The sequence below is a fragment of the Numenius arquata genome, chromosome 10, assembly GCF_964106895.1.
Source record: "Numenius arquata chromosome 10, bNumArq3.hap1.1, whole genome shotgun sequence".
Taxonomy (NCBI): Eukaryota; Metazoa; Chordata; class Aves; order Charadriiformes; family Scolopacidae; genus Numenius; species Numenius arquata.
This window is the reverse complement of record NC_133585.1, coordinates 19,161,863-19,189,680: the sequence shown is the minus strand read 5'-3', so window position 1 is coordinate 19,189,680 and position 27,818 is coordinate 19,161,863. Positions and strand designations below refer to the sequence as shown.

At 53.4% G+C, this 27,818-nt stretch overlaps 1 protein-coding gene across 2 annotated transcripts; it reads left to right on the top strand.

Annotated features, from left to right (window-relative positions):
• Positions 1 to 1,270: 1,270 nt before the first annotated feature.
• On the top strand, positions 1,271 to 17,389 carry PALD1 (phosphatase domain containing paladin 1). 2 transcript variants are annotated; one of them, XM_074154374.1, is made up of 19 exons: positions 1,271 to 1,595; positions 1,741 to 1,843; positions 2,023 to 2,202; positions 2,282 to 2,437; positions 2,568 to 2,728; positions 2,895 to 2,970; positions 3,620 to 3,768; positions 3,854 to 3,950; positions 4,047 to 4,151; positions 7,145 to 7,240; positions 7,491 to 7,625; positions 8,257 to 8,373; positions 8,460 to 8,639; positions 9,388 to 9,585; positions 9,942 to 10,082; positions 10,533 to 10,604; positions 10,772 to 10,912; positions 15,256 to 15,411; positions 17,023 to 17,389. In XM_074154374.1, exons 1-19 carry the CDS (start codon positions 1,411 to 1,413, stop codon positions 17,170 to 17,172), a joined length of 2,598 nt encoding a protein of 865 aa, XP_074010475.1. In that variant the 5' UTR covers positions 1,271 to 1,410; the 3' UTR covers positions 17,173 to 17,389. The 2 variants fall into 2 exon arrangements, with proteins under 2 accessions (XP_074010475.1, XP_074010476.1); XM_074154375.1 differs by having other exon boundaries at positions 1,411 to 1,595; positions 7,491 to 7,619.
• Positions 17,390 to 27,818: the final 10,429 nt, after the last annotated feature.

The following is a 27,818-nucleotide window of genomic DNA, read 5'->3' as shown; positions in this document are numbered from 1 at the left end:
GTCTTGAAAATCTCCAGAGAAGTGGACTCCACACCCTCCCTGGGCAGCCTGTTCCAGGGCTCTGCCACCCTCGCCAGAAAGAAGTTTCTTCTCATATTTGAGTGGAACCTCCTATGTTCCAGCTTGTGCCCCTTGCCCCTCGTCCTCTCACTGGGAACCACTGAAAAGAGTCCGGCTCCATCCTCCTTCAACCCACCCTTCAGATACTTATAAGCATTGATAAGGTCTCCCCTCAGCCTTCTCTTCTCCGGGCTAAAGAGTCCCAGCTCTCTCAGCCTTTCATCATAAGGGAGATGCTCCAATCCTTGAATCATCCTTGTTTTTTTTTCCAGGCTACCCCCTTGCTATCTCTCGCTTCATTTGGTTCCCAGGATGCGGCCCTGACTGGTGCAGACAGTCGGCGCATTGTCCTGGACCGGTGGAGTGTGGCAGGATGCTCCTGGCCGCCACCAGCCTCCCCGCCCCGGGCTGGCCCTTCTGCTTTCATCGTTCTTTAGGGATGAGCTCCCTGGGGATGGGGGGAAATCTGCTTTTGGGGTCCCCTGCCTGCCTTGGTGGGGAGAGGGTGCTGCTCCAGTATGGGAATAGCTGGCTGCTCTCAGGTTTGCTCATTAATAGCTGGAGGAATCCCCTCATCCCTCTGCCTCGAGGCTCTCGATGCCTCTGGTGCAAATAAGGGGGTTTCTCAGCGCTGCAGGATTATTTGTCGCTGCGCAGGGGCCACCTTTCCTCCTTGCTGCCTCCCACAACTTCTAAGGCTGCAAAATGCCCTCCCCTCCTCCTTCTGTGCTTCCATGTGCATCAACACGCGTGTGTGCAGACACACGTGTGCACAGCCTGGACCGGGGAGTGACCTCCCTGAGCCTCACTCGCTGCTTTTGGGCACCTCCTAAATTCTAAATATCTAAATATTTAGTAGTATTTACTCGCTGTTCAAGTGTTTTCCACCTGGGGAGGGACCCTGGAGGGATTTACAGGGGCTGGGAAAGCAGAGGATGAGGCTAAGGGCTGTGCCGCTGTGTCCCTCCAGAGCGCCAGCTGCTGAGTCAGCAGGTTTGGGGGCAAAAATGGATCCAGCCTTTTGCCTTCTTTTTTTTTTTTTCTCTCCACAGCCCCTCCTCAGCCCCATTTTCGGCTGCTCCAGGTCCGGACCCTCCCGGATGGAGCAAGCAGGCAGGGAGGAAGAAAATCCTTTGCAGGGGTGGGAGGGTTAGTGTTTCTTCCCAAACGGGTCCCTCCTTGCCGGCTGTCGGCACCCGCCTGAGATTTTTCTCTTTCCTAAAACGGGAGCAGCTGGGGAAAAAAAAAAAAATTAAAAAAATAATTCCTCCTCCTTCCTTCCCTCCCTCCCTCCTTGTTTTCCTCGTGGTCATTGCTGCCTCCCTGTTCCAGCAGAGCCGCCTGCGGATTATGGGTACGACCGCCAGCGCGGCGCAGCAGGCAGTCTCGGCATCCCCTCCGGAGAGCGGGGTGCCGGGCGACGGCAGCATGGAGGACCAGCGCTCCCTCAGCATCCACTCCTTCCAGACCCTGGGGCTCCACAACAACAAGGCCAAGTCCATCATCACCAACAAAGTGGCGCCCGTGGTCATCACGTAAGTCCTCTTGCGACTCCAGACCTCTTTTTTTTTTTTTCTTTTTAATGCACCTTCTTCCCTAAGTATTGTTTGTTTGTTTTTTTAAACCTTTACCTACGCCGTTATTTGCTCTCCTTTACTCGCCTGCTCGTGGCTTTTGCAGGTACAACTGCAGGGAGGAGTTTCAGATCCACGATGACCTGCTGAAGGCCAACTACACGGTGGGACGCATCTCCGAGGCCACGCTGGAACACTACCTTGTGCAGGTGAGCATCTCTGCCGCCCCGTGCCAAACCCACGGGGCTTAGGGGCCCTCAAGGTTTTTTTGGGGCTAATTTTAAAGATCTCCAAGAAAAAAGCCACTTCTCTTCCCAGCTGCCTTCAAGCCTCCTCACTCAAAGCCGCTTATTCCCCATCTTCTCTCTGCCCGTCTTCCGTTTTGCAGGGGAAATATTTCATGGTCAGGGATGTATACGGCAAATTAGACGTCTTGAACACTACTGGCAGCTGTGGCGCTCCCAATTTCCGACAAGCCAAAGGAGGTCACGCCGTGTTCGGCATGGGGCAGCCCAGCCTCAATGGCTTCAAGCTCGTGCTGCAGAAGCTGCAGAGAGAGGGCCACAAGGTTGGTAGGAGGATGGCAATTGGGGTGCAAAAAGGCAGGAAAGCTTTTGGGCAACCACTTCCCCCCCTTCTCTGTGCAGGAGTGTGTCTTCTTCTGTGTGCGCGAGGAGCCCGTGGTCTTCCTGCGATTGGAGGGGGACTTCGTGTCCTACACCCCTCGGGGCAAGGAAAACCTGCACGAGAACCTGCAGCGGGGGCTGCGGGCAGAGAGCCTGGAGGTGGCCATCCGCAAGGAGGTGAGGTGGGCTGGGAGAGGGGTCTTCACCCCAACAATAATGGGGTGCGTGCATGCCCCTGGCTTGAAGAGGGGTTGTCGGAGGTGGTGAGTGCCCCATGGGTTTTGATGGTGGTCCCCATTTCTGCTAGATCCACGACTTTGCCCAGCTGAGTGAGAGTGTCTACTATGTCTACAACGACATTGAGCGCTTGCGGGATGAGCCCCACACCGTTCGGGTGCAGTGTGAGGAGGACATCCAGGTGACAGAGGAGGTCTACCGCAGACCCGTCTTCCTTCTGCCCTCCTACAGGTGCTGCCCTTCCTTCTTCTCCTCCTCCTCATGTGTGGTTGGTAGCTTTGCTTTTGCAAGCTGGGTTCTTGATACTCTCTTAAGCCACGTGTCCTCCACTGTGGTGGGGACAAAGTCCCCCTCATGGCCCCATCCTCCTAATGAGGGTTGTCCCCGTGCCCGGCAGGTACCACCGACTGCCTCTGCCAACTGAGGGAGCCCCTTTGGAGGAACAATTCGACGCTTTCATCCACTTCCTCAGGGTAAGCTGAGCAAAAGCACCTGGTCCGTGGGGCCATGTTGGGTTGGGATTTGCTCCTACACCTCAGCAAGGGTGCCATGTCGGGGAGTGCCACTCCCTGAGACTGTCTTCTCCTGTGTTTGGCTTGACGCTGACTGTTAGAGGATGCCTATGCCCACAGTTGCATCCCGTTCCCATTGCGGTGTACCCTGCTGGAGAAGTCCATATTCTCCAGCTGCTTTTCCCTACCCCTGGCTGGAGGTGACCATCCCTTGCCACCTCCCAGCATCCCTGCGCAGGTGGCTCTTCCCTAAACAGGTTTGGGAGAAATGATCTGGGTTCGGTGCAAGGGCTTTTGATTGGCAGGGCTTCCCTATTTTTTTTAGCCTGGGAGTTTTCATCTCAGTGGCCTGGGGACTGGTGGTGGGAACATCTCTGGTGGAGTGGACAGGCCAACGTCCACCGGTGGTTGGGGAGGGCATGGGACGCAGTGGATGGACCGCCTGTTGTGCTGTCCCAGTCCATCCGTGCCATCCCCTGAGCAACAGGGAGATGCCAACCACCCATCCACGCCTGGGCAGGACTGTCGCCTCTACGCTGGCTGTTGTGGTGGCAGGTCCAGCTCTCCTGGATGCCCCTGTGGTCCCCATTCCTCTGTCCCTCCCTCCTAGGAGAGCCCCAGCCTGCTGCTGCGGGACCCTGGCAGACCCCCGCCGGCACTGCTCTTCGGCTGCCAGACTGGTGTGGGCAGGACCAACCTGGCCATGGCCATGGGCACGCTTCTGCTCCACCACCACCGAGGAGCTGCCCAGAAGCCCGAGTAAGTGGGGCAGCCCCCAGAGCTGGGGCGGGGGGGATGCCCTTGCCCCCGGCACCGATTTGATCTCCTTCTTCTCCCACCCCAGCCTCCCCCACCCATCTAAAACAGCTCCCAGGGATAGGCTTCGGGTCATCCAGGCCTTCATCGAGATGGTCCCCAAAGGCCAGCAGATAGTTGAGGAGGTAAGAGGGTGCTGGCGGGGTGGGTGGAAGGGGTTGAGACCAGTCTTCCCCACCGTCTGGGGGTCGCTGAGCAGCTTTCTGCTTGCTCCTCTCAAGGTGGATGGTGCCATTGCCTCCTGCTCGGAGATGCACAACATGAAGGAAGCCATCTACGAGTACAAGAAGAAGCTGGAAGGGATCGGGGAGGACTATCAGATCCAGGTGCGTTAATTAGAGGATCGCTCGGATGCAAGCTGCCTGCTCTCCGCAGAGTAATTTATCAAACTGTTTTTGTGTGGGGATGAGAAGAATGTAAATTCTGGAAATCTGAAGCTTCCTGCGAGCTGAAAATTTTCCCAGGGACGTGAAACCTGGAAGGTTATAGAGCTTCTCTTTTTTTTTTTTTTTTTTCCTTTCCCTTCTTTTTTTCCCCCAATTGTTTATGAGCCATAAAATGGAGCAGGCTGGGATTTGGGGGAAAGCTGGCTGTTTTGGGCTTCGACTCTGCTTCTGGTAGATGACCTCGGGGGCAAATACTATCCTGTGCCCTTGTTTCGTCAGCTCTAAAATTGGAAAATCGATACCAGCTTGGTTGGTAAAAGTCCTCGGGAGCTGGGAGGGCTTGTTGCTTAGAGGTTTTCCTGCAAATCTAGTCACTCAAGGTCAAGCTTTCCTATTTGTAGATGTTTTTTTCCCCCGCTGTGTTTTGAAAAGCCATCAGGGTGGTTTTCCACCCTGGGAAGCCGTGGTCTCCCCCGTCCGACTCGGGGGGAGATCCTCTCCAGTTGATAGAGGGAGGGAGGATGCTCGGATGGAAACACTGCCCCGATCCCAGCCTCTTTGGAGATTAATTTTTCCATTGAAACGCTGAACATGGAGTGGAAGTGCTGAGGCTGGTTGTAAAGGGCAACCTAAAAACAGGCGCTGTGCAGCTAAAGCAGGCTGGAGCAAAAGACCACCATGAAGGACGACTAAGTAGGGGGAAAAGAAAGCCTTTATTGGCACTTTTTTTTGGCATTTAATGGCAAACTCCAAATTTTACCCCCTTTTTAGGGTGGATTTGGGTATGTTTGGTGCTGCTTGTGTGATGGCAGATGATTTCTTGTATAGGAGGGAGTAGCTTGAGCATGGGGCAGGGGATTTTCCCCACTGCCTTTAAAGCTTCTCCCTGACTCTTCCCCGCCGGGGAAGGCTGCTCTATGTCATCCTCCACGACAGGGAAACAAACGGCCAGGGGACTGCCGTAAATTAGCAGCAAGGAGTGTTTATTTGAAGTCTGCATGGAGCGAGAGCAGGTTTAAACAATGGCAAGGGGCCAGGAAAATGTGCTGGGGGGTGGGGGGGGAGCGGATGAGGAAAGGAGAGGGCCTGATGCTCCGTCATCAAAAACCAGCCTGGGCTTTGGTAGAGCTGGAGGGGCTGCAGGTGGTACCCGGGGAGGGGGAGAGGGGCGTTGCCGGGTGAGCTGACGGAGCCCTGCTTGCTTTTTGGGGAGCCGAAAGGCTTTTCTGGTCTCATGCTGGACGGTGGGTTTCTGCCCTGTGTTGGGGATAAAAGTGGAGATTTAAGTCCTCAAGCGATGGTGACGTAGCGGTGGGTGCATTCCGGCGTGGGATGCCGAGGACCCCTGCAGTACCCAGCTTTCCACAGCTGAAACGCCAGCGGATCATCCCTCTTTTCATCCAAAGCCTATTTATGGGGAATATTAAGAGATTTACCTCGGGTGAGAGCGCAGGGCTAGTTTTTGTCACAGGATCCCAAGCACTCTGGGAGAAGTGCCGTAAAGCCGGCATGGCTCCATCCGTGCAGGCTTTGTTTTGAGTTTCCCGAGCGCAGCCCGCTGCCCTGCCTCTTGATAAACGACAGCGAGCTGGATTTCTCTTGCGGAGAACAAGTAAATATTCATGAGTCAGCCGCGGAATGTCGGAGATGTGCAAACCCCACTTGCCAAGCCGACCCCCCCTGTTCGTATACAGGCCCATCTTACAGGATTTTCCGTCGTCCCCCAGGTGGGGGGGTGGGTCCTGAGAGGCTCTCGGGGGGTGCTTGTGGATCCTGTGGTGGATACCCCTTCACCGGTGCCAGGCTTGTGGGTTAATTTGTTGGCTGGGATGTACAAACCCCTGGCCCGAGGCAGGGTGGTTTCTGAATTATGGAAAATCCTACGGGTTTGAGCTTGTGTCCCTGGGAGGAGATAGCTATGCTGGGGCACACGCTTGCTTTGGGAAGGTAATGATGAAGATGAGGAGGGGGGGAGCTTGCTTGAAGCTGGCTACATAGGCATTGGGATGCTTCTGGGGATGAAGGGAAAGTGGAGACACTTGGAATATAATTTGGGATATCACAGGGAGAGTGGCTTATGTCTCTTTTAATCAGCTCATCTTCCTCTTATTTAAGTTTGTCTAGCATCACTCTTCATTTTTCTGTCACCTGCCACGAGGTGGTGACCTTGGAGTGGGTCGTTGGGGTCCTACTGGGCTTTAAAGGCAGATGGGGATTGTTCCTGAGAGGTCCCTGACTGTTCCTCACAATACCTGGAGCATGGGGCTGGGAGGTGATGTCTCCATCAGGCTTCCCGCATCCCTACCCACAGCAGGCACCGGCACCTCTCTCCCCAGGGATGCTGCCCTTGGAGCATCTTGGCTGAAGGCCACAGAGGTGGCTGGGGTGGGGAAATGACCTTGGGTTAACCAGTCCCCTCCCCTTGGGTTTGAGTCTCCCAGTAGCATCTGGACAGTGTATCCCCCCCAGGATAGCATCCCCCCTCGGGTCCAGTTGGAACCACTCCCGGTGTGTCCTTGGGAGCTAAAGGGAAGGTTTTGTTTGAGCTGAAACGCAGATTTATGTCTTTAAGCATCATTTAATATGGAAAATTCGAAACGTTTCATTTAAAGAAAAAAAAAAAAAGCCTAAAAAACTGTTCCGGATTGGGTTTTGTAGTTCCCCCCCACTTCTGATTCGGAAGCATGAATACGCAAAAAACCTTCTGAGAGTCCTAAATGGTATTTCTGCCCCTCTTCCCCCCCAAAAGTGCTGTATTAAAAAAAAAAAAAAAAAAAAAAAAGCCTCAGGCCTCTTTGCTACTTGCTTGTCCCTCTTCTAAGCCGGCAGCAGACGAGGGTGTGTAGGGCTTTTTCCCCAGCTTCCCGGTCCGCTGGGGGCTGCGGGGCTGGCTGGCGTTGGGGGTCACGCATCCCACCTGCCTTCGCTTTCAGGGGAGCAGCACCAAAGAGTATTTCCTGCAGAGGACTTTGCAGAGCCTCGAACGCTATTTCTACTTGATTACTTTCAACTACTACCTTCACGAGCAGGTAAAAAAAAAAAACAAACAAACAAAAAAAAACCCCCAAAAACCCCACCATCCCAAAACCCTCTCCTTTGCTCTTCTTTTTTTTTTTTTTTTTTTTTTTTCTCTTTGGTGTGTGGTGGGAGGGAAGGGGTCTCCGCCTTCGAGTTTCCCAAGCAAATGCAGGTTTCTTTGGTGGGGTCGTGGGTTTTGTCCGGGCAGGGGGTGCGAGCCCAGGCTGACGGCGCGTTTCCCCCCCGGCCCCCCGCCGGCAGTACCCCCTGGGCTTTGCCCTCAGCTTCAGCAGGTGGATGTGTCGGCACCCCGAGCTCTACCGGCTGCAGGCGGAGATGAACTCGTCGGAGCTCACCGTCACTGGGGACCTCATCACCAAGGGGATGAGAGTGCTGGTGGGTACCTGTCCTGGGTGTGGGGATGGGGCTGGTGGCTCCTTGTTGTCCCTTGGAAATGGCACCTTCCTGGGATGCTGGCCCTCAAAGAGGTTCAGTGGGGTAAGAGAAGCAAGGGGCTTCCCTGTTGTAGGGCAGGTGCTGAGTCTTGGGGTCTCCAGGTCCGTGTTGGGGTCTCCAGATGTCCTACCTGCATCCTTGGCAAGGATGGGTGTGTGGCCAGAGACCCCCTGTGCATACTGATGTGTCCAGCCCCACAGACCCCGGGGATGCTGGAACACCCCATAATATGAGCCTGAGCTACAAGCCTAGCTTCAGCTTCACCTTTCTTGGCGCTCCTGGGTGGCTGTGGCAGGAGGACAGACCTGTTGGTGGCTTGCTGCTGCTTTGGCATGGTGGTGTGGCAGGAAGAGCATCTCTCACTTTAGAAATGCAGCCGTGGGGCTTTGAGCCCTGTCTTGCTGGGATTGGAAGGGCTTGGGGACTTCTCCTGAGTGGGGACAATGGGTGAGAGGTGGTGATGTGCTGGGAACATCCTCCCCCCCCCCCCCCCCCCCCAAACCTGTGGGTGGGAGGGGGAAGCTGCAATGCTGGTGGGGACACCCGTTGCTCAGGCTTTGTTCTGCCACAGGTGGCGGATGAGCGCTTCTGCCCAGACGTGCTGAGCACCGCCAAGGAGATGAGTGTGGCCAACTTCCGACGGGTGCCCAAGATGCCCATCTATGGGATGGCGCAGCCCAGCTCTAAGGTGAGGGGCACGCACCCTGCAGCGGGCAGGGTGGCCCGTGGTGGGCTCCCAGCCCTCCCATCACCCTTGCCCACACCTTCCCCTAGACCCTGGGGAGCGTCCTGCGCTACCTGACAGACGCCAAGAGGAAGCACGCCCGCATCGTCTGGATCAGCCTCCGGGAAGAAGTGGTTCTGGAGGGGAACGAGCAGATCTATACTCTGCGGGAGCCCGGACACTTGGAGGAGCTAATCCCCGTGCCCGCCGCGTCGCCCCAGCAGCTGGAGGTGAGCTCCTGCCCACTGGGGAGATGCTGGGGGCAGCTGGGGTTCCTGTCTGTCCAGGAAGGGCTGATCTCCTCCTCCCAGGAGCCCTCGGGGGTGATGTCCACAGGCTTTGATAGTGCCTCACTGCCTGGAGCTGCTTGTTTGGGTTTTGGTTTTTGGTGTTTTTTTTTTTGGTGGGGTTTTTTTTTTCATTTTGGCAATGAGGGACAGCGGTCGTATCGGGTGCTGTGCTTGGCTTGTGCCCTCCGTGTCTGCTGGAGGCTGGGGATGGCCCAGATGATGCACAACCAACCGGTCCACCTGCTTTTTATCATACTGCAAAAATAAAGGAGTCCTCCTGACTTCGCTGTCACTCTGTAAGAGTTTGCAAAGGCAGAGTGAAGCAGAGACATCCTCCCTCCGAAGAATTTATAGCGTGGCTTGAAAGCCAGGGTAAAAGGCACCCGGGGAAAGGAGAGCAGATGTTCCCAGCTGGGTTTCCAGAGGAGACAGGCAGCGGAGGAGCTTGGCTGCCAGCAGCAGTGCGGTCACGTGGAGGAGCTGCCCGGGGTGGTGGGAGATGATGCTTCTGAGGTTCCCATCAAGCACTGAGGACCATGGTCGTGGACAGGACCCGAAGTGGGGTTTTGCATTGGCTGCAGGGTGTTTGAGAGGGGTCAGCCTGCATCTGAAAAAAAAAAAAAAAATTAAATCCTGAAAAAAACAAGAGGAGTGGGTCTTACAGTGGGGATTTCTCCACCCTCTGCAGAAACTAGAGACTACCCTGAAGGGTGACCTGCTGAAGTGCCAGAAATGGCTGGAGGTATACCTGGAGGCGGAGAAGCAGATGAAGATGTTCAAGAGCTGCCTGACCATGCAGGAGATATTCAGCCAGCAAAAAAATGCCTGCCAGGGGCTGACATACCACCGCATCCCCATCGCAGACTTCTGTGCTCCCAAGGAGAAGGTACCCTCCTGGGGGATGGGATGGTGCTGCCACCTCCTTCCCAAGCCATCCTTGCTGTTGTGGGGTGGATGTCGCTTGGGTGCTTGGTGCCACCCAGCCCCAGGACTACGGTGATGTGCCCTGGCTCAGTGTGGGGTGCTTGCTGGGGCAGGGAGAGTCCCCCGGGAGATGCTGCATGGGGACCCTGGGTGTCTTCAGCTGTCTGGAGATGGAGGGGAGGCTGCTGGGCCAGACCCAGCATGTGCAATGAAGACTTGGGGATTTTAGCCTGGAGGCTGCTGAGCAAGGGGGGATCCCATGGTGGGGAAGGGAGGTGGGCTGCACCCATAAAAACCCCTTGGCTCTGCTCCTGACAGGACTTTGACCGGCTGCTGGAAGCGATGAAGAGCGCCCTGGCCGAGGACTCGCGGGCAGCCTTCGTGTTCAACTGCTCCAGTGGCCGGGGCAGGACCACCACAGCCATGGTCATTGCTGTCCTCACCCTCTGGCACTTCAACGTGGGTACCGAGCTCTCCATGGGGCTTGGGCCAGAGCGGGGGCTGCCGGGGAAGTTCAGCACAGCCCACAGCAGCCATCACACAACAGGAGAGCTAAAAGGAGCATGGGGAGGGCTAGGGTGGGCTGGGGGGGGCAGACACTGGTTCACTGGCTTCTTCCTCTGTCTAATCCCCAATGAGCTCCAGGAGAAGTGTGGGTGCATCTCTGGTGAGCCTCTACCCTGTTCCCAAGAGCTCCTACCCCGGGACGAAGGGTTAAGTGCAGGAGAGACATGGACCCCTTGCAGAGCAAATGGGCATAAAATTTTAGGCTTCTCTGCCTGTGCAGAGGTGAGGTGGAGGATGCCTGGGGTCCTGACAGGTTGAGTTTGGGGTCTGCATTTCTGCTCAGCTCTTGGGCAGCAGGCATAGGGCTGTGCAGCCCCTAAAGATCCTCTTTGGCTGTTCCAGGGCATCCCTGAGATGAGTGAGGAGGAAATTGTGAGTGTGCCTGACGCCAAGTACACCAAAGGGGAGTTTGAGGTGAGTCCTTGGGCCTGACTCTATTTCAGGATCCCCCACTGAACCCGCTTTTTACCCACAGCAGCTTGTTTGGAGGGGCTGGGTCCTCTCCCAGGCAGGAATGGAGCAGTCAGGTTGAGGCAAGGAAGCACCTGATGAAGCCTCTGCTGCTTCTACCCATGTTCCAGGTGGTGATGAAAGTGGTCCAGCTCCTGCCTGATGGTCACCGGATAAAGAAGGAGGTGGACATGGCCCTGGACATCGTTAGTGAGACCATGACACCCATGCACTACCACCTCCGAGAAATCATCATCTGCACCTACCGGCAGGTGAGTGTGCCCTCTTCCACATCAGCTTGGGGATGGCCCCAGGCCATTACACCTCATCCCAGGGGATGTGGGACCAGCTCTGCTGAAGCTAATAGCTTCTTTGGCTGAAGCTTTCTGGCATGTCACCAGAGAAGCGTCAGGGCTCTTTTGGTTGTGGTCATCCAGTGCCCTCTTGTATCCCATGCCATCTCGCATGCCACCTGTCTGGTGCCACCCTGCATCCTACCCAGCATCATGCCTGTCTGGTGCTGTTCCACATCCTGGCCAGCATCCCATCAATCTGGTGCAGTCCTGCCTCCTGCAACATCCCACATCCTGCCCATCTAGTGCCATCCTGCATCCCACCCAGCATCTTGCAGCCCACCCATCTGGTGGTATCCTGCACCCCACCCAGCATCCTGCCCATCTGGTACCATCCTACATCTTACCTGTCCGATGCCATCATGCATCCCACCCAGCATCCTGCCCATTCTGGTGCCATTGTGCATCCCACCCAGCATCCTGCTCATCTCTATGTCATCTGTCCTATGCCATCCTGCATGCCACCTGTCTGGTGCCATCCCACATCCCCACCCAGCATCCTTCACGTCTGGTGCCATCGTGCATCCCATGTACCACCTATCCGGTGCCCTCCTGCATCCCACTTAGCATCCTGTCCGCCTGGTGCCATCCCGCATCCCACCCAGCATCCTGCATCCCACCCATCTGGTGCCGTTGTGCATCCCACATGCCAATTGTCCGGTACCAACCCACATCCCACCCAGCATCCTGCCCATTCTGGTGCCATTCTGCATCCACCCAGCATCTTGCTCATCTTGTGCCATCCCGCATTCCACCTGTCTGGTGCCATCCCACATCCCACCCAGCATCCTTCACGTCTGGTGCCATCGTGCATCCCACATACCACCTATCCGGTGCCCTCCTGCATCCCACTTAGCATCCTGCCCATCTGGTACTATCCTACATCCTATCTGTCCGATGCCATTCTGCATCCCACCCAGCATCCTGCTCATTTTGTGCTATCCTACATTCCACCTGTCTGGTGCCATCCCACCCAGCATAATGCACATCTGGTGCCATCGTGCATCCCACGTACCACCTATCCGGTGCCCTCCTGCATCCCACTTAGCATCCTGCCTGCCTGGTGCCATCCCGCATCCCACCCAGCGTCCTGCATCCCACCCATCTGGTGCCGTTGTGCATCCCACATGCCAATTGTCCGGTACCAATCCACATTCCACTCAGCATCCTGCCTGTCTGGTGCCATTCTGCCCACCTGGCACAGTCTTGCATCCCAGCCAGCATCCTGGCCATCCAGCAGCGTGCAGCCGGCAGAGGGCAGGGCTGGTCCATCGTGCTCTGCTCCCAGCCCTGAAGGCTTCGCTGGCTTCCAGCTCAGGAAGGGACTGGTCTTTGGGAGGGGACCCATCCGTGCCCACGTAGGAGGCATCCTGTGACCAACCGAGCCCATGGGCCACAGCCTGGTTTTATGTGGGAGTTTTTCTGCAGTTGATGAAGGGGAGAAAGGATAATTATTTTTTTTTTTAGATTTGTGGGGTGTTTTTTAAGCTGTGCAACTACTTCAGGGCTGTTGGAAGGGCTGAGCTCAGGGCTTGGCGTCGTCCTTGCCTGGGCTGGATCGACCCATGTCCCCGCCAGTGATGGTCTTGCCCGCAGCTGCCATCAACCCCTGTTTTCAATTAATGTCTGTGAACGATTGACCAGGGTAAGAAGACCCGAAGCATTTAATTATCCAGTAGCATCCGTGACTCTCTTGAGCGTTTGCCTCTTCGTTTATGGGGTCCTCTGCCTTTTTTGGGGGGCTGGGAGGGGAAAACCTGAGCTCCATGGGATGAGCTGCTGGAGACTGAATATTTGCAGCAAGAGGTGCTGTGAAATTATTGGGGATAACTAATTTTATTTGACTTCCCTCCCACACTTTATGCATTATGGGGAGGCGGCCACGTGGCCAGTGGGAAGTCTCACCCACTTTATTGTGTGCTTTGCTGCTGCAGAGCAAAAACAAAAAAAAACCCAACCCTCCCGTGCTAAACGAGCGGCTGCCTGCTTATGGATTTAATTATGCTTTCTGGTGACCCCAAATGATCCCCTGCCTTGCTGCGGGCTCCTTCTCACTGTGTCCGTAGGCTCAGCCTTGGGGGTCCCGGGAGGAAGACTCTGGCAGAGCAGCATCGCCGGGCTGCTCCTGGTGTGTTTTTTTTTTTTTTTTTTCCCAGGAGACAATTCCCACAACCTCCTTGCCCCTCTTCCCGGCGTTGGGCGGTCAGGACCGTCAGGACCGGCACGTGGGTGTTCCTGGGCCGTATCCTGTTTCCGGGCCAGCCGCATCCAACTCGCCCTGGCAGTCCAGTGGGAAAGCGAGATAAGGAGGGAGTCATCCGCTCCCCCCGCACCCTCTGCCCTCGGAAGAGCCTTTTGTTGCTGCCTGCATTTTGCATTTCCCTCTCGGCTGCTTCATCCATCCCATTGGATTTGGCTGGGCCAGAGGGATACACATGCAAATGCTTTGATTTTTATTTATTTTTATTTTTTCCCCAGTGGTGGGCAGCTTGAAGAGGAGAGTTGTGGGAATTGTAAAGTTTAGGCATCGCCCTAATGCACTTTTAATTAAGCTGTGGTTAGTGTTTAGAGAAATGTGAGGTTTGGGTGAAGAGAGGGAAGGAAAAGGTGCCCTGGTACTTGCTTGGGCTTGCTCCTATCCCTTCCCACCCCTAACTGGGAGGAAAATATAGGGTAATATAAGAAAAGAAGAGAATGAAAGATAAATACCAGAATAAAATGATAAATAATAGGATAATAGAATAAAAAATAAATAAGCAAATATAGTAAGATGATAAATAATAGGATAATAGGATCTGCTCTCTGCAAATACTGGCGCGTAGACACTTTTTCCAAGGGCGGAACCGCTTGCCTGGTGCTGTCACGAATCGGGGTGCAAATGGGTTGAGCAAACACCGATTTTTTTTTTCAAGGCCCACGGGTGGAAATGGACCTAGAGAAAGAGGAGCGGGTTGGTGCCAGCAGTGGAGCGAGGGATTGCTGCTCTTTGGGATGGTCTGCGGGGTACGCAGCGAGATTGACTATGGGGTTAGGGCTCTTACACTGGCTGGCTCTGTATTCCTTATTTATTCGTTCCTGTAAGGGTCATCACTGCAGGGCTCATCTGTTCTTAAAATAACAACTACAATAGTAATATATGTATAACAGTATGTATAATAATCATAGAATAGTCAAGGTTGGAAGGGACCTTTCAGATCATCTAGTCCAACCATCAACCTAACTCTGATAAAAACCATCACTAACCCATGTCTCTAAGCACTAGGTCAACCCGGCTTTTAAATCCCTCCAGGGATGGGGCCTCAACCACTTCCCTGGGCAGCCCATTCCAAGGCTTCAGAACCCTTTCCATGTCAACATTTTTCCTGCTATCCAATCTGAACCTCCCCTGGTGCAACTTGAGGCCATTTCCTCTTGTCCCATCGCCTGGGACTTGGGAGAAGAGACTGACCCCCCCTGGCTACAGCCTCCTTTCAGGGAGTTGGAGAGAGCGAGGAGGTCTCCCCTCAGCCTCCTTTTCTCCAGGCTGAACACCCCCAGCTCCCTCAGCCTCTCCTCAGGAGACTTGTTCTCCAGACCCCTCACCAGCTCCGTTGCCCTTCTCTGGACCCGCTCCAGCCCCTCAATGTCTTTTTTTGTGGTAATACAATAATAGGAGGTGTGATGACCCCAGCCTGGGAGTGGGGTGCTGGGTGGCTGCCGTGGCCTCTCCCCCTCCAGTGGCGGAGGCTGAATCCCACCGCAGGATGCTGGGAAGGGCTGTGTTTTTCCCCTGGGGAAATGCTTTGGAGTCCAGGAGCTCATGGTTTCGGGTACGCTTTGCACCTGGGCATCTATTCCTGGCTCCTGGGCACACACCCCACGCATTTAGCAGTCCCCTGTCTATTTTCGAGGTCTGTACAGTGAAGGGGAAGTTTTTATACACTGGAAACCACAAGGTAATGAGACCCTGGACTGCCAGGCCACAGAGGGAGCAGGCTGGAAGGATGTGCTTATTTTTGTCCCCAGAGTGGTCCTCCCTCCTTGGCTGGAGGCCAGGCGGGGTCTGCAGGCTGGGCTGGGCTCCTTGGGGGGATTACGGGGTTGGAGGGCTGATGTGTAGTGGTATAGATGACTTTTTCCTAGCACAAGAGGTCCTCATGGGTCCTTCCTCACCAAACTTCTCATGTGGGATGTGGACTGTGGATGAGGACTGGTGCAGGAGCTGCCTCTTGGATGCTCTCCCGATGTGGGTACCACCTCAGCTGGTTTCTTGCTCTTTCCAGGGGAGGTCGGCCAAGGATGAGAAGGAGACACGGATGCTGCAGCTGAGGAGCCTGCAGTACCTGGAGCGCTACATCTACCTGATCCTCTTTAACGCCTACCTGCACCTGGAGAAGAAGGACTCCTGGCAGCGGCCCTTCAGCCTCTGGATGCGCGAGGTGAGGCTTTGCCTGCCTAAGGCACCAGCAAGACCTCGCTCTACCTCATATTTACAGGGTGCTGGGGAGCAAACCCCCATCTATTTTAGATATGATTTTTGGATGGCGGTTGGAGCCATTGTATATGGTCCCTTTGCTCTGGGCAAGCTCCCATCTCACCAGGTTGTCGAGGAAAACCAGGCAGGTCACTGAGGATGGGGGTGGCATCCCCACCACGTGAATAGAGTGCTCCACCCACCCCAAACCTGCCCATTTTTTCCTCTTTTGAGTTTCCCAGTGTTGTGATTGCAACATCTGGGGCTGGGAGGCCACCAGCCAGCCCCCCCCCAGCCCCCGGCCGGGGCCTTCTGTCTGGTTTGGTTAGCTTGGCTGGCTCTCCTTGTGCCTAAACTCACCTCTGGTCTCTTTGCAGCCAAAAGGGTGCGGGGCAGTGAAAGGAAAGAATAATTAAAAGCAGCCCAGCTTTGCCTTGCCTGGCCTGGGGTGGGCAGCAGGGAGAGAGAGCCTGGGAGGATGGGGATGCTGGCGCTGGGCATCCGAAAAAATTGGGAGCCAGCTGGAAAAAAAAAATGGAATGGGGAGCTGGTGAGAGACCCCAAGTTCCCCGTATTTGTATTATTTTTTTTTTCAAATTTTCTTTATGCAGCGGTTAGCTTTTCCCACCCCGCCTTTGCACGGCACTAAGGCGGGCAGCACCAGCCTTTGTGGGGGGGGAAAAACCCTCATCCCTTCGTTTGCCTCCGGCCAGCGCCGCTAATTCGTATTGGCGTGTTTGATCCGCTGGGCGGGAGATGAAAGTGGCGGCTGCCGGCTCCGCTCACCCTCGTTATCTCCCCCACCCCTTCTCCAGCCCCATCTCGTTGGAAGGGGATGGTGTGTGGGGGGTGTGTGGGGGGGTGGTGGCAGCCGGTGCCCACCCTGGCGCGGCATCCCGGTTATGCCGGTGTTTGCATTGCCCGGTGGCGTGGGGGGAGGTGGTAGCTTGGGGCTTGGACCGTTGCGTAGTGGAGATGCGTGATGCTTGTTGTTGGCTGCATGCTGCCTGTGGGGGTGTGTGTGGGGGGGGGGAGGGTGTGTGTGTGGGGGGTGGGGGTGTGTGTGAGTGGGTTTAAAAGCATCTTCAATGCAGCATCTTTATAATGCATGGGTTTACATCTAGCCCCCTGTCCCTCCGCCCTGGTTGTAGGAGGAGGGGGGGGGAAATACACCCAGCCTGCAGATAAAAGCAGCCTTTGACCCCCCAAAGCGCCCCTTCCTGCTGCATAATCTGCATTTTTAGTGAAAACAAGGGGCCATTGTAGCTTTTTGGCAGAAGGGAGCCAAAGCCAACAAACCCTGCGAAGGCTGACCCCAGCGGTGAGGAAGCAGCTTATGAAATGTATAAACCGTGGCTGGAGGGAAGCCAGGGGGGGCTGGGGGAGACGGGTGGATACCTGGATTGAGGGGAGATGGTGGGCACCTTCCCCCCCCTCCCCTGCCCTCCCCCCCCCCCTCCTGCATCTTCACCACCCGGAGGTGGCAAAAGCATTCCGAGGATGCTGCAGGGGGGGGGGGGGGGGGCGCGGGGAGCAGGGGGGCAGTTAAATCTCTCTTCTCCCCTCTGCTTTTCAGGTGGCGGCGGTGGCCGGGGTCTACGAGATCCTGAACCAGCTGGGTTTCCCGGAGCTGGAGAGCCTGAAGGGCAAACCCCTGTGCACGTTGCGGGGCCGCTGGCAGGCACAAGGGGCCACCTCCCGCCCTTTCCGTGGGGACTTCGTGTAGGGTCAGGGCGGGGGGATACACACACACATGACACCCCCCCAGCTGCTTTCTCCTGGGGCGGGGGAGAGGAAAAAGACTGTTTTCCCAAAAAAAAAAAAAATGGGGGTGTGGGGAGGGGAGGGGTGAGCCCCAAAACTGCCTTAGAACGCGGGAATTTCTGGGGTTCTTTTGGATGCAATAAAAATACTGTAAATTAAAAATCGGTCCTTTTAAGCAGGCGCTTAATTGCGAGCGGGGTGTGATTTGAAAAGCAGCTCTGAAAGGCTGGGATGCCAGCGCCTGAATTTGGTGGATGCATGAAATTGTGCCAGGTTTTTTGAAGCCGTGGTCACTTTCTCCCTAAACCAGTGCAGCATACACACATGAATAGATGTGTATTTATGTACAGACCTATGCGTGTGTATACATATATATGCATAGATACACAAATATATATACATATATATGCATATATACACATATTTATATGTGTGTGCATATATATATATACACACACAGAGGGATTTACGTCTCTGTCTGTGGATATATATGTATATAGAGCACCATAGACACTTGTAGCATTAATTAGGTCTTGCAGAGACGCCCGGTCACTGACACTTCAGTATTTTTAAGTTTTGGGCATCTTTGCTGGTTCTTCCCAATTTTTCTAAGTCATAGATGTGGGTACCGCCCCCCCCCCCCCCCGCCTTTTCATTGCCAAGGTGATGCTAGGGGAAGGAAATAGGTGCTCAGTAAAGAGCAGACTTAAAAGCACGATTAATATAGGGATTTTTTATTTTTTTTTTAAAGAAAGAGTGAAAAATAAAGTTAATCAAAACAAATGAGGGCTGGCAGCGGGAGGAGAGGAGCCTGGCGGCGGAGGGGGCGACGGGGAAGTCTGTGGTACGGGCGGGAGCCCGGATGGAGGGATGATAAAATAGGATGGGGAGCACAAAAGCAGGAGCACACGCTCCATCTCTCCCAGCAGCTGCTTTCATCTGCTGCCAGGGGCGGGAGGCGCAGGCAGCAGAAATTCAAATGTGGAGGCTGGAAAGAAAAATATCATTTCTAAACAGCAGTGGATGCTTTTTCTTAAGCATTGGGATGGTTCCTGCTGCAAGAGCCCCGATTCCCAAGGGGTGGCTCGCTTTTGACTTAGCCACGCATTTTGGTTTTCCCTTTTGTGTTTTTTTTTTTTTGTTGTTTTTTTGTTTTTTTTTTAAATGCAGAAATATCTGGCTATTTTGTCCCTCACTGGCTATTTCAGTGTTTGGATAGTTTGCTGCTGATGTAGTAGGACAGTTGACTTAGCAATTTGCAAGAGGCTGTTGATGCCATTTTTTTCTTTCCCTCTTCTTTTTCTTTTTAAGGGAGCACGTGCTTTTCATCTTCACAGAGCCACAGTATGTCTCCATTTATTCTGCCTTATTCAAAAAATTACCTGCAGGCACCTTTGCTTTCGGCCAGGCTGCAGATCCATCCCCTTCTCCTGCCTCCAGCAGCAACCCTTGAAAGTCCTGCCTAATAGCCCTGACTTAATTAGGCAGGATTTTTAATTGCTTAGGAAATCTCAGCCCCTTTAGTCTTGATAATGAAGGCTGGAGCTTTGCATCACCTGGACCAGGCAGCTCAAAGGCTTCTTTCTGCTTTCCCACCATCCGAACAAGTGATTTCCAGCGCAGGGCAAAAGCAATTGTCTGGAAAAAAAAAAAAAAAAAAGCCTTGGAGATGGGAATGTGTTTGAACATGAAAAATCAACCGTGCTGTATTTATTTCTTCTTGTCCCCAGGCTGGGAAGGCAGAAACCTGTCTCTCTCTCCCAGATGATAAGTTAAACCTGGCTCCGAATGGGTTTTGGAGGGATTTGCTCCAGCTGAAGCTCTCGGCGCAAGGCTGGAGGGGTCCCAACGTGGGAGGAATGGCTGGGAGACAGGGCACAGCATCCTCAAGGGTGCCAGGTGGCCTGGTCCCCATCAATTCGCCCATCCTGATGGCTGCAGTAAATCCATTTGCTGCAAATTCAGGTCATGGTTTCACTTCTTCCCGTCCTTGCAACCAGCCACGGGGCATGACATGGTGCCTTTGCAACATCAAGTTTGCTGCTGAAATGTTTGGCTGTGCGTCTCCCTGCTGGCCTGGGAGAATGGCTGGAGGGCAGCCCTGAGGAGAAGGACATGGGGGTGTTGGTGGATGAGAAGCTCAACGTGAGCCGGCAATGTGCGCTGGCAGCCCGGAAAGCCAACGGCATCCTGGGCTGCATCAAAAGAAGTGTGGCCAGCAGGGCGCGGGAGGTGATTCTACCCCTCTACTCTGTGCTCATGAGACCCCACCTGGAGCACTGTGTCCAGCTTTGGAGTCCTCAACACAGGAAGGACGTGGACCTGTTGGAATGGGTCCAGCAGAGGGCCACGAAGATGATCAGAGGGCTGGAGCACCTCCCCTGTGAAGACAGGCTGAGAGAGCTGGGGTTGTTCAGCCTGGAGAAGAGAAGGCTCCAGGGAGACCTCATAGCAGCCTTCCAATATCTGAAGGGAGCCTACAGGAGAGCTGGAGAGGGGCTCTTTGTCAGGAGCTGTAGTGACAGGACAAGGGGTAATGGTTTTCAATTGGAAGACGGGAGATTTAGATTAGATATTAGGAGGAAATTCTTTACTGTGAGGGTGGTGAAGCACTGGAACAGGTTGCCCAGGGAAGTTGTGGATGCCCCATCCCTGGAGGGGTTCAAGGCCAGGCTGGATGGGGCTTTGAGCAACCTGCTCTAGTGGAGGTGTCCCTGCCCATGGCAGGGGGGTTGGAACTCAATGATCTTTAGGTCCCTTCCAACTCTAACCATTCTATGATTCTGTGATTCCCCTACCCTCAGCATCCTCCGTGGGCTCGTCACCTCCCTTCTGAGCTACAGGTTTTGCTGCTTGCTGGGGGCAAAAAGGGCTCGTGGGGTCACCGGGGGGGTGCCAGCGCCGTGCCTGCCCCAACTCTGCTGCTGAGCCCTGCCTGCTGAGACCGCAGCTCCGAGGAAAAGATGGGTGATTCTGAATGCTGTCAGCTGGAGACAAAGCAAAACGGGGAGATACGTAGATCTCATATATTAATATATTATATATATAGAATAATTATAGAATGTATATTATATACTATACATTGTACATCATACAGTATATGTTCTATAGATTTTATATATTCTATATAACAATAATACAATACCAAAATATATATTTTATAATTATTCTATATAATACAATATGTAATCTACATTCTCTATTATAATACATATATAATATGTATTCTATATAATACACAGAATTTAAATATAAAGTTATATTTAAAAAGCAGCTGTCAGTAAGATGGGGGTAATGAGCTGACCTCCGGCCTGAGTGAGGTGTATTCCCTGCCAGGAGCAGCGTTTCAAGCCAGGAAGGCATCGGCAAGGGAGTCTGCGGACAAAAATGTTCACAAAAAAGAAACTCAAAGGGTGTTTTTATGCTGGTTTCCATTGGCTGGGTCTGCTAGCTGACCTTTCCACTGGAAATCGTGGAGGTTCAGGGAACAAAACAAACTTTTATTTGTTTCACCTCTTTATTAACTCGGGACTCCTATTTACCCTGGTTTTTCAGAGCCGGCTTAGCTCGGCTGAGGAAAGTCCATGGAAGGAATGCTCATTGGCTGATTTCATTGATTTTTCATGAAAATTCGTTTTCTGCAGGTTTCTGACCTTCGCTTAACCATGTTATACTCCTGTTTCTCTGCTCTCCCCACCTTCTTGTTCAGGGCTCTGAGCGCAGGACTAAAGCCGAGGGGATACGAGGTTATTTTGGGGCAGACAAGTAAATATTTAAATCCCAGCCAGCAGTCCTAAGGGATCGATTTCAGAGCAGGAAACATGGATCCCTGGCTGCTTTTCTGCTATACTGGCCCGATGGTATATCATCCATCCAGGTAACATCCATGAAGGAGCTGGTACGACGTCTCAATGTTCATCCCTGGTCTGCATCTCGTTTCCATAGGGAGGCACGGGGCATCCCTACAGCTCTGGATATCATTGCCCATTTTTTTTTTTTTTTTGGCTTTGTTTTATTTACAAGCCTTTTTTTTCCCAAACTTGCAGGCTCCTTGGAAAAGGGGAAAGGGCTGGCTCTGCAACCAAGGGAAGCCAGCACGTTGGCTTTAGGGATGTGATGCCTGGGCTGCCTAAGGATGCGGAGCCAGGATGATGAGCTCCACGCCACAGCGAGGGCAAGGAGAGAAACCACCACCTGCCGAAACCACCCAGCATCCTGCCATTGCACCCACATTTGTACACACTGGGGTGCATCATGGAAACTCTTAACATTGTGTACAAAAACTCTAACCCCCTTATCCTTCCTATGGGAAAAGTTATTCCTGGCATCGAAAAATGCTCTTTGTGACAACAGCCCTGATAGAGCTTGGAAAGAGATGAGATGCGGGGCTGGAGTATTTAAATAAATAAATAAATAAATAAGGCCCACAGCTGCCTTTTGCCCATGCCAGAGAAAAAATATGTATATATTATATGTATTTATATATCAAGGTATATATTGCTGTAGGAGTGAATGTAAAGGCTGCCATGCTAGCAGAGCCTTGCCCATGTGCACCAGGCTGGACCACAGCATTTTTCCAAACCCATCAGGGTGCTGCATCCCCATCAGTGCCTCCCTCCCCACAGGGCTGGGACTGGCAGCCTTAAGGGCACCTGTGCTGGGTGAGGGCAGATTGCACCCAGGTGGGACCGGGAGCTGGAACCCAACCTGGGGGCACCAGGAGCCTCCAATTTCTGCTCACGGAGCAGCGATGTTTGCATTTCTCCTCTCCTTCACTGCAAGGCTTCCTGAGCAGCGGAGGGATGCTTGCTCCTGCGTGCCAAAATACCCTGGATCCTCATCAAAGAAGGTTTTTTTTTTTGGGCCAGTTTGGGAGTCCAGCTTCATTGTCGTAAAAGCAGTGATTTTTATGACCTTTTTTTTTTTTTTTCTCCTTCTTTTCTGGCTGCAGCGTGGGGGTAACGTGGCAACGGTGACTTTTGTAGCTGTGTTCTGCTACTGGTTAATAAGATTATTTTTTAAGTGGATGAGCTTATAGTTATTAATGCTTCTATTTGCCTTCTCGACCCTGAGGGTTTGGTGTATGCTGATATACACTTTCCAGGTTTTTCTCTGCAGTTAGGTGTGCTCTTTTCTCATAATAAAGGTCACAAATAAGGGTATAATTAAAAGTAATTAAAACCCCCACCTATATATAATGAGACATGATGAACCTGTAACCATTGGCAGCACTAAATGGTATTCACTATCTATACAGGGATAAAAGTTGTCTTTTAAATCCTTATTAAAACGTATTTTAATATAAAACATATTAAAAAAAAAGAAAGAGGAAAACCACCTTTTTGGAACTGAATAAAAGCCCTGTGACTTGGTCTGAGGGAAGTTCAGGGTCACAAGCTGTCCGGTAACTGGAGGTGCACCCTAATTCCTTGCAGGTGCGAGGGCAGTGGTGCTACGCGATGGGTGCAGACGTGCTTTCTCACTGCTCGGCCTTCGCTTTTGGATGGAGCTTGCTTCTCGTGAGTAATATTTTACTGGAGAGTTGCCCCACGTTCATCCATGTGTACCCTGAGATCAGCTGCTTCCCTCCAGAGAAAGCAATGCTTTCTGCCAGGAACTATTTTCTGGCAGAATAAGAATACATATAATAAATACGGACAATAAATAAACGCATAAATTCCCTGCATGGGGGTGGTGGTCAGAAGGTGGCCAGGGACCTCATCCCAGCTCCCTCATCCCCCTGTGAAGCTCCCTCTGAATAAGCCAGCCTGTAGGACCTGCTCTATTTTGTTGAGATTATCAATAGGCTTGGGGCTTTTTTAACTCAAAAAAGTGCAAAAATACAACTGTTCTTGACTGGATTCTCCCTTTCTGCATCTTTCCATCAGGTGGGGGCCCTGGCCAAGAGCCGCCTCTTTGGGCTGAACAGAGGTAAAGGGAACGGGGCTCCTCTTACCTCAGCCAGGGTTTATTTTTTCCCCTCCCCTTATGGGTGAGTAGAAATCCTTGGAAGCTTAAATTCACGTGTCTTTATGTTTTTTCATACACCGAAAGGGGAAAATATGCCGAGGAGCCAATATTCCGCTGGCACGTGGGGCTGCAAGGGGAACCCGGCCGCAGCCCCAGCTAAATCACCGTAGTTATCAGGGGCTTCAGGGCTGTTGGTATTTTTTAAAAAAAAACAAACCACCTTTTTTTCCTATTTTCTCCACCCAGCTGTGGTAGCTCTGCTTAATATAAAATGTCAGATGTACCCAAGTCCCATGGACATCAGCTTCTTAGTACCAACCTGGGAGTGTTCCCTAACAGTCAGTGTGGGGAAAAAGTGTGTTTTGGGGCTGGGGGATGATATAATTTCTATTTACGGAAGCAGGGAGGGTGCATGGGAAGAGGCTGAGCTCAAGGGAGCTGTTGGTGGGCCAGGGGCGAAAGCTGTGCTGGGGAGGCACGTGCTGGCACGGGGCCACGCCAAATAGCTCTGACATAAAATAATAACAATAATAATAATTTCCATGTTTTTCTTTCTATGATGTACCTCTCTAGCAGACACCCCCACCCCCCCGACGAAACCGTTGGAACTCTGCAAAGAGAGCGCATCTGTGTTTCATTTTATAGCTGAAGAATAGTAATTAAGATGCTTTTGTGGAGCCAGGGCTTGGAAAACTAAAAATAAAAGCCATATAGGCCGAATACCAGACCTTCGAGCATCATAAACTTTCCTTTCCCCCCTGTTCTCACCCTCCCAGCCCCATCAGACCCCCGAGCATGGCTGGGTTTGGGGCCAAGCCCCCTGTTGTTTTGGGGAGTGAAGTGGCAGGTCCAGGGTGTGCTGCAGAGGCAGGAATAAATTGTGGGCCGACAGGGGATGCTGCAGAGAAGAGGGATTTTTGGCTAAATCCAGAGCAGCAGTGCAAATGCCGTCCTGTGTAGAGGGGAAAGCATCCTTGTGGGCAGCCAGAGGAGGTTTTCTGAAGCCTCAGAAATTGGGGGCATCATGTAAAGCATCAAGGTTGGCTCTTTTCTTGCAGCGAAGCATGTACAAACCATGGTCCACAGGCTTGAAATGACTTTCCTCCTCTCTTTCTCCAGTTTGACCCGTGAATATTGCAAGGGAAAAAAAAAAAAGGCAAAAAAAAAAAGCTTTTTTCTGGCCCTTCACCACCTTAAGCCTCAAGGGTGCTTCTGGCCCCACGCAAATGAAAAATTAATTTTCCCCAGCTTGAGCTGAAAGTGCTGAAAGAGGAGATGGGGCTCAATGAGATTCACTCAAAAGCGCTCGCCGGCTGGCAGGGGTCGTGCGGGAATGATAACTGTTGGCCAAGAGGATGAAAGAGGCCCCGGGGGACTGAGAAATGCTCAGTGGCTAGCTTGAAGCAGCAAAAAAAACTCCACTAGATTTGGGTTTTACACTCCAGTAAGCTTAATTTTCGCAGGAGGATGATTAAAAATTAATAAAGATGGTCAACGCATAGAGAGGGGAAGGCACCTCTGGAGGGATGCTGGGCACGGCTAACCTAGTTTGTGTTGGGCCTCGACGGGGAAAAAAATATTGCTGTAAATAAAGGGAAGGGCTGGGGGTGCCAAGAGAGAGGGCAGGGATGGATGTCTCCCACCAGCCAGCCCTGTGGCGTGGCTGCATATCTCAGTGGGGATAGCTCCTCTCCCCGGAGACGAAGCGATGCCGGTGGGGTGTGGGTGATGCTGGGGTCAGCATCCTGCATCCCCGGGTGGTCTGAACCACGGCGGCTCCCCGGCACGGAGAGGCTTTAACAGCCGGCGGGGTCCCAAGGATATGGCGTATGTATTTCTTTTGGATGCCGCAGCCATCAGGCATCTTTAAGCCTGTAGGTAGGTACTGTGCTGTCGAGAAGGAGCGGTTAAATAGATTTCCGCCCGTCATGGCAGGGAGCCCCTCACCCAGGTGTCTGGGCTGGCTTGTTTAAACTGAGGTGGTGCCGAATGCCTGAACTCCTCTGCGGTCCCGCTGACCCGGAGTTCAACATCTGCCGCAGCCGGGCTCCGTGTTGCGTTACAATTGCAAGGGGATTTTTTTGGAGGGTTTATTTTTCGCTTTCCCATGGGTGGGACTCAGCCGTGCCAGCGGAGCTTTCACCGCAAACCTTGCAGCACGGTTCCTAGAAGGAGAGCAACTTTTTCCCTCCTCTTTTCCAAGCCTTCACCGCTGACAGGAGGGGCTGGAAGTCATCCAAGGCTGTCGGTATAAATCTCACTGACCTTGTTTCACCGTCCCTTAACTTACAGTTCAGCATCTCCCATCAGCCGGGCCCGGCCTCAACTTCCACTTTCTGGCTCATTTATTCCATTTTCAGCTTTATGGTTTCGTTTCCCGAGCCTGTCTGTTCATCCTTGGGTGGGCAGGGGGCTGAGGGGGAACTCCTGGCCCCTAAAAACCTCCCAGCAAGGTTGCCAAGGCAAGTATCTTGTAGGAATTTGGAGATGCAGCCATAACGGAGTGCTCTGCTAGGAGATGTGCTTTAGGTATGAACCTGAGCTCTGCTCACGGGAGAAGAGATGCTCGGAGGTGTGGCGTGATGTGGTTAGGTGGGATGAGGGAAAGATGCTTCCCCTGGGATCTGGCTGGGTGCAGAGCTCTGATGCCAGCAAAACCTGCCCAGGTGCCATCAGGAGGACACGAGCCCCGGTAGGGTTTGGGCTCCATCCTCATCCGGGTGCAGGGTGTGCATCTGTATGGGAATTATCCCCATCCTCCTGCCATAACTTGATATTGCCGTTTGCTGGCCAGCTGCTTCCAGGGGTCACTGACTGCCCTGTGCCACGTGCTCGTGGGATGTTGGCCTCACCGAGGAAGCAAAAAGGTTGGCAGCCTTTGGAGACGTGGGCTGCAGAGTGACTGGTGATGGGAAGAGGGTAGGACCTTGCACAGCAGGGATTCACTGAGGTTTCCCATCCCGGCTGGCCCAGCCACTCCGGGGACCCACCTCTCCCTTCTGGGTCTTGAAAAATGGCATGACTCCTCCTAAAAACGCACAGCATCATGTGCTGCTTGCTTCCTAGGTTGCTAAATCCATGTGAAGAACTTGGTTTTCCACCTGCAGGCAAGTCTCAGGGGCATTTGGAGCCTCGTGGAAGAACATTGCCGGTGGCTGCCATTGCTCCTTGGCTTCGCAACAGCATCCAGCATCCTTGGTACATTATTAGCAGGAGGAGTCCGGTGGCAGGATGTATCAGAGGTGCGTATTTGCATTTATATTCTCCCTGAGCAAAGCTTTGTGCCTCTGAGCTTGTGCACGGGTGTTGCTGGTGCTTGGGGTGTGCAAGGAGGGACCCTGAGGGGTGTGCAAGGGAGCCCAAGGGAGGCAGGGGGGCACGGCTTTGCTTTTGAACTTCTAGGAGGAAAAGCCCAGAAGCCTTTAAGTCGGATCCCTGGACCTTTGTAGAGGATCAGGACAGCTGATTGGATTTTACTCAGGGTGCACGGTGAGCTCGGCGTCGCAGCCAGGGAAAGAGCTGGCCTTAATAGGGAGAGGTCAGAGGAGCTCGGAGCCGGCTGCGGAAGGGCACGGCAGCTATCCTCGTGCAGGGGAAGGGCTGTAGGAAAGGCAAGAAAATCCAAATAAATGGCACAGAAACTCCTGGGTGCAAGCAGCTGCAAGAAACGTTCAGCTAAAACAGGAGGAAAGACTTTCCAAGACAAGAAAAGCAAGAGACGGCAAAAAAAATCGATGTCCTGGGGGCTCGTGGAGGCTCCCTCCATCTTTGGAGGTCTCAAAGCGTGGATTAGGGAGAGATCTGTCAGGAATGATCCTGCCTCCGGGCAGCCGGAGACCAGATGATGTGCCTGTCAGCTTTCTGCCTCCAAGAGCAGGGCTTGTGCTTGTGCTTCTCCTCCTCCTCCTCCTCCTCCTCCTCCTCCTCCTCTCCTCAAAGGAGCACAGCACCTTTGTGACCTTCCTTGGTGGTCTTCTAGCAGTGCTCCTAAAATCTGCCCCTTCCCGCCCTCCCCTGGAAAGAGCTGAAATCCTGAAAAAGGGATGTCTTTCCCTGCTTGGGCCGGGGCGTGGGGGGAGGGGAGGTTTGCTTTAGAGAGGGAGGGGAAGACGCTTGGGGGCCTTTTCTCTCCCAAAAGCGAGGCTCCCCTCCTGCCACCGGCGCTGTGGCAGGAACTATTTTCTGGTGTGATCTCACGGCGGCTCTGCGTGTCTGAGGGATGAGGTCATGCTCGCTCACCCACAGCCTGCTGGCGCTTGCCCTTCGGTCCCTCTGGTTTGGGGAGCTGGGAGTGGGTGAGATGGCGCAGCTTTCAGAGGTTCTGGGTCCCTTGCATGGTGGGGTTGTGGACGTCCCCCCCCTCCACCCCAGCCACCAAGCACCACTGCAGGTAAAAACCCTGGCCGTATCCCCCTGCCCACCCTACCTGTGCCCAGGATGCTAGTCCATCTCCCCCGGGATGCTAGTCCATCTCTCCTGGGGTTCCTGCCTGCTTCTTGCAGCTGCTTTTAAACACACAAACGAACCTGTTGGAGAAATGGTTTTTTCCTCCTTCTTTTTTTTCTAATTCCCTCCCCTTCCTCCCTTAACCACCTCTTGCCAGAAATCAGCCTGTGGTGAGGATGGCTGGGCTGGATG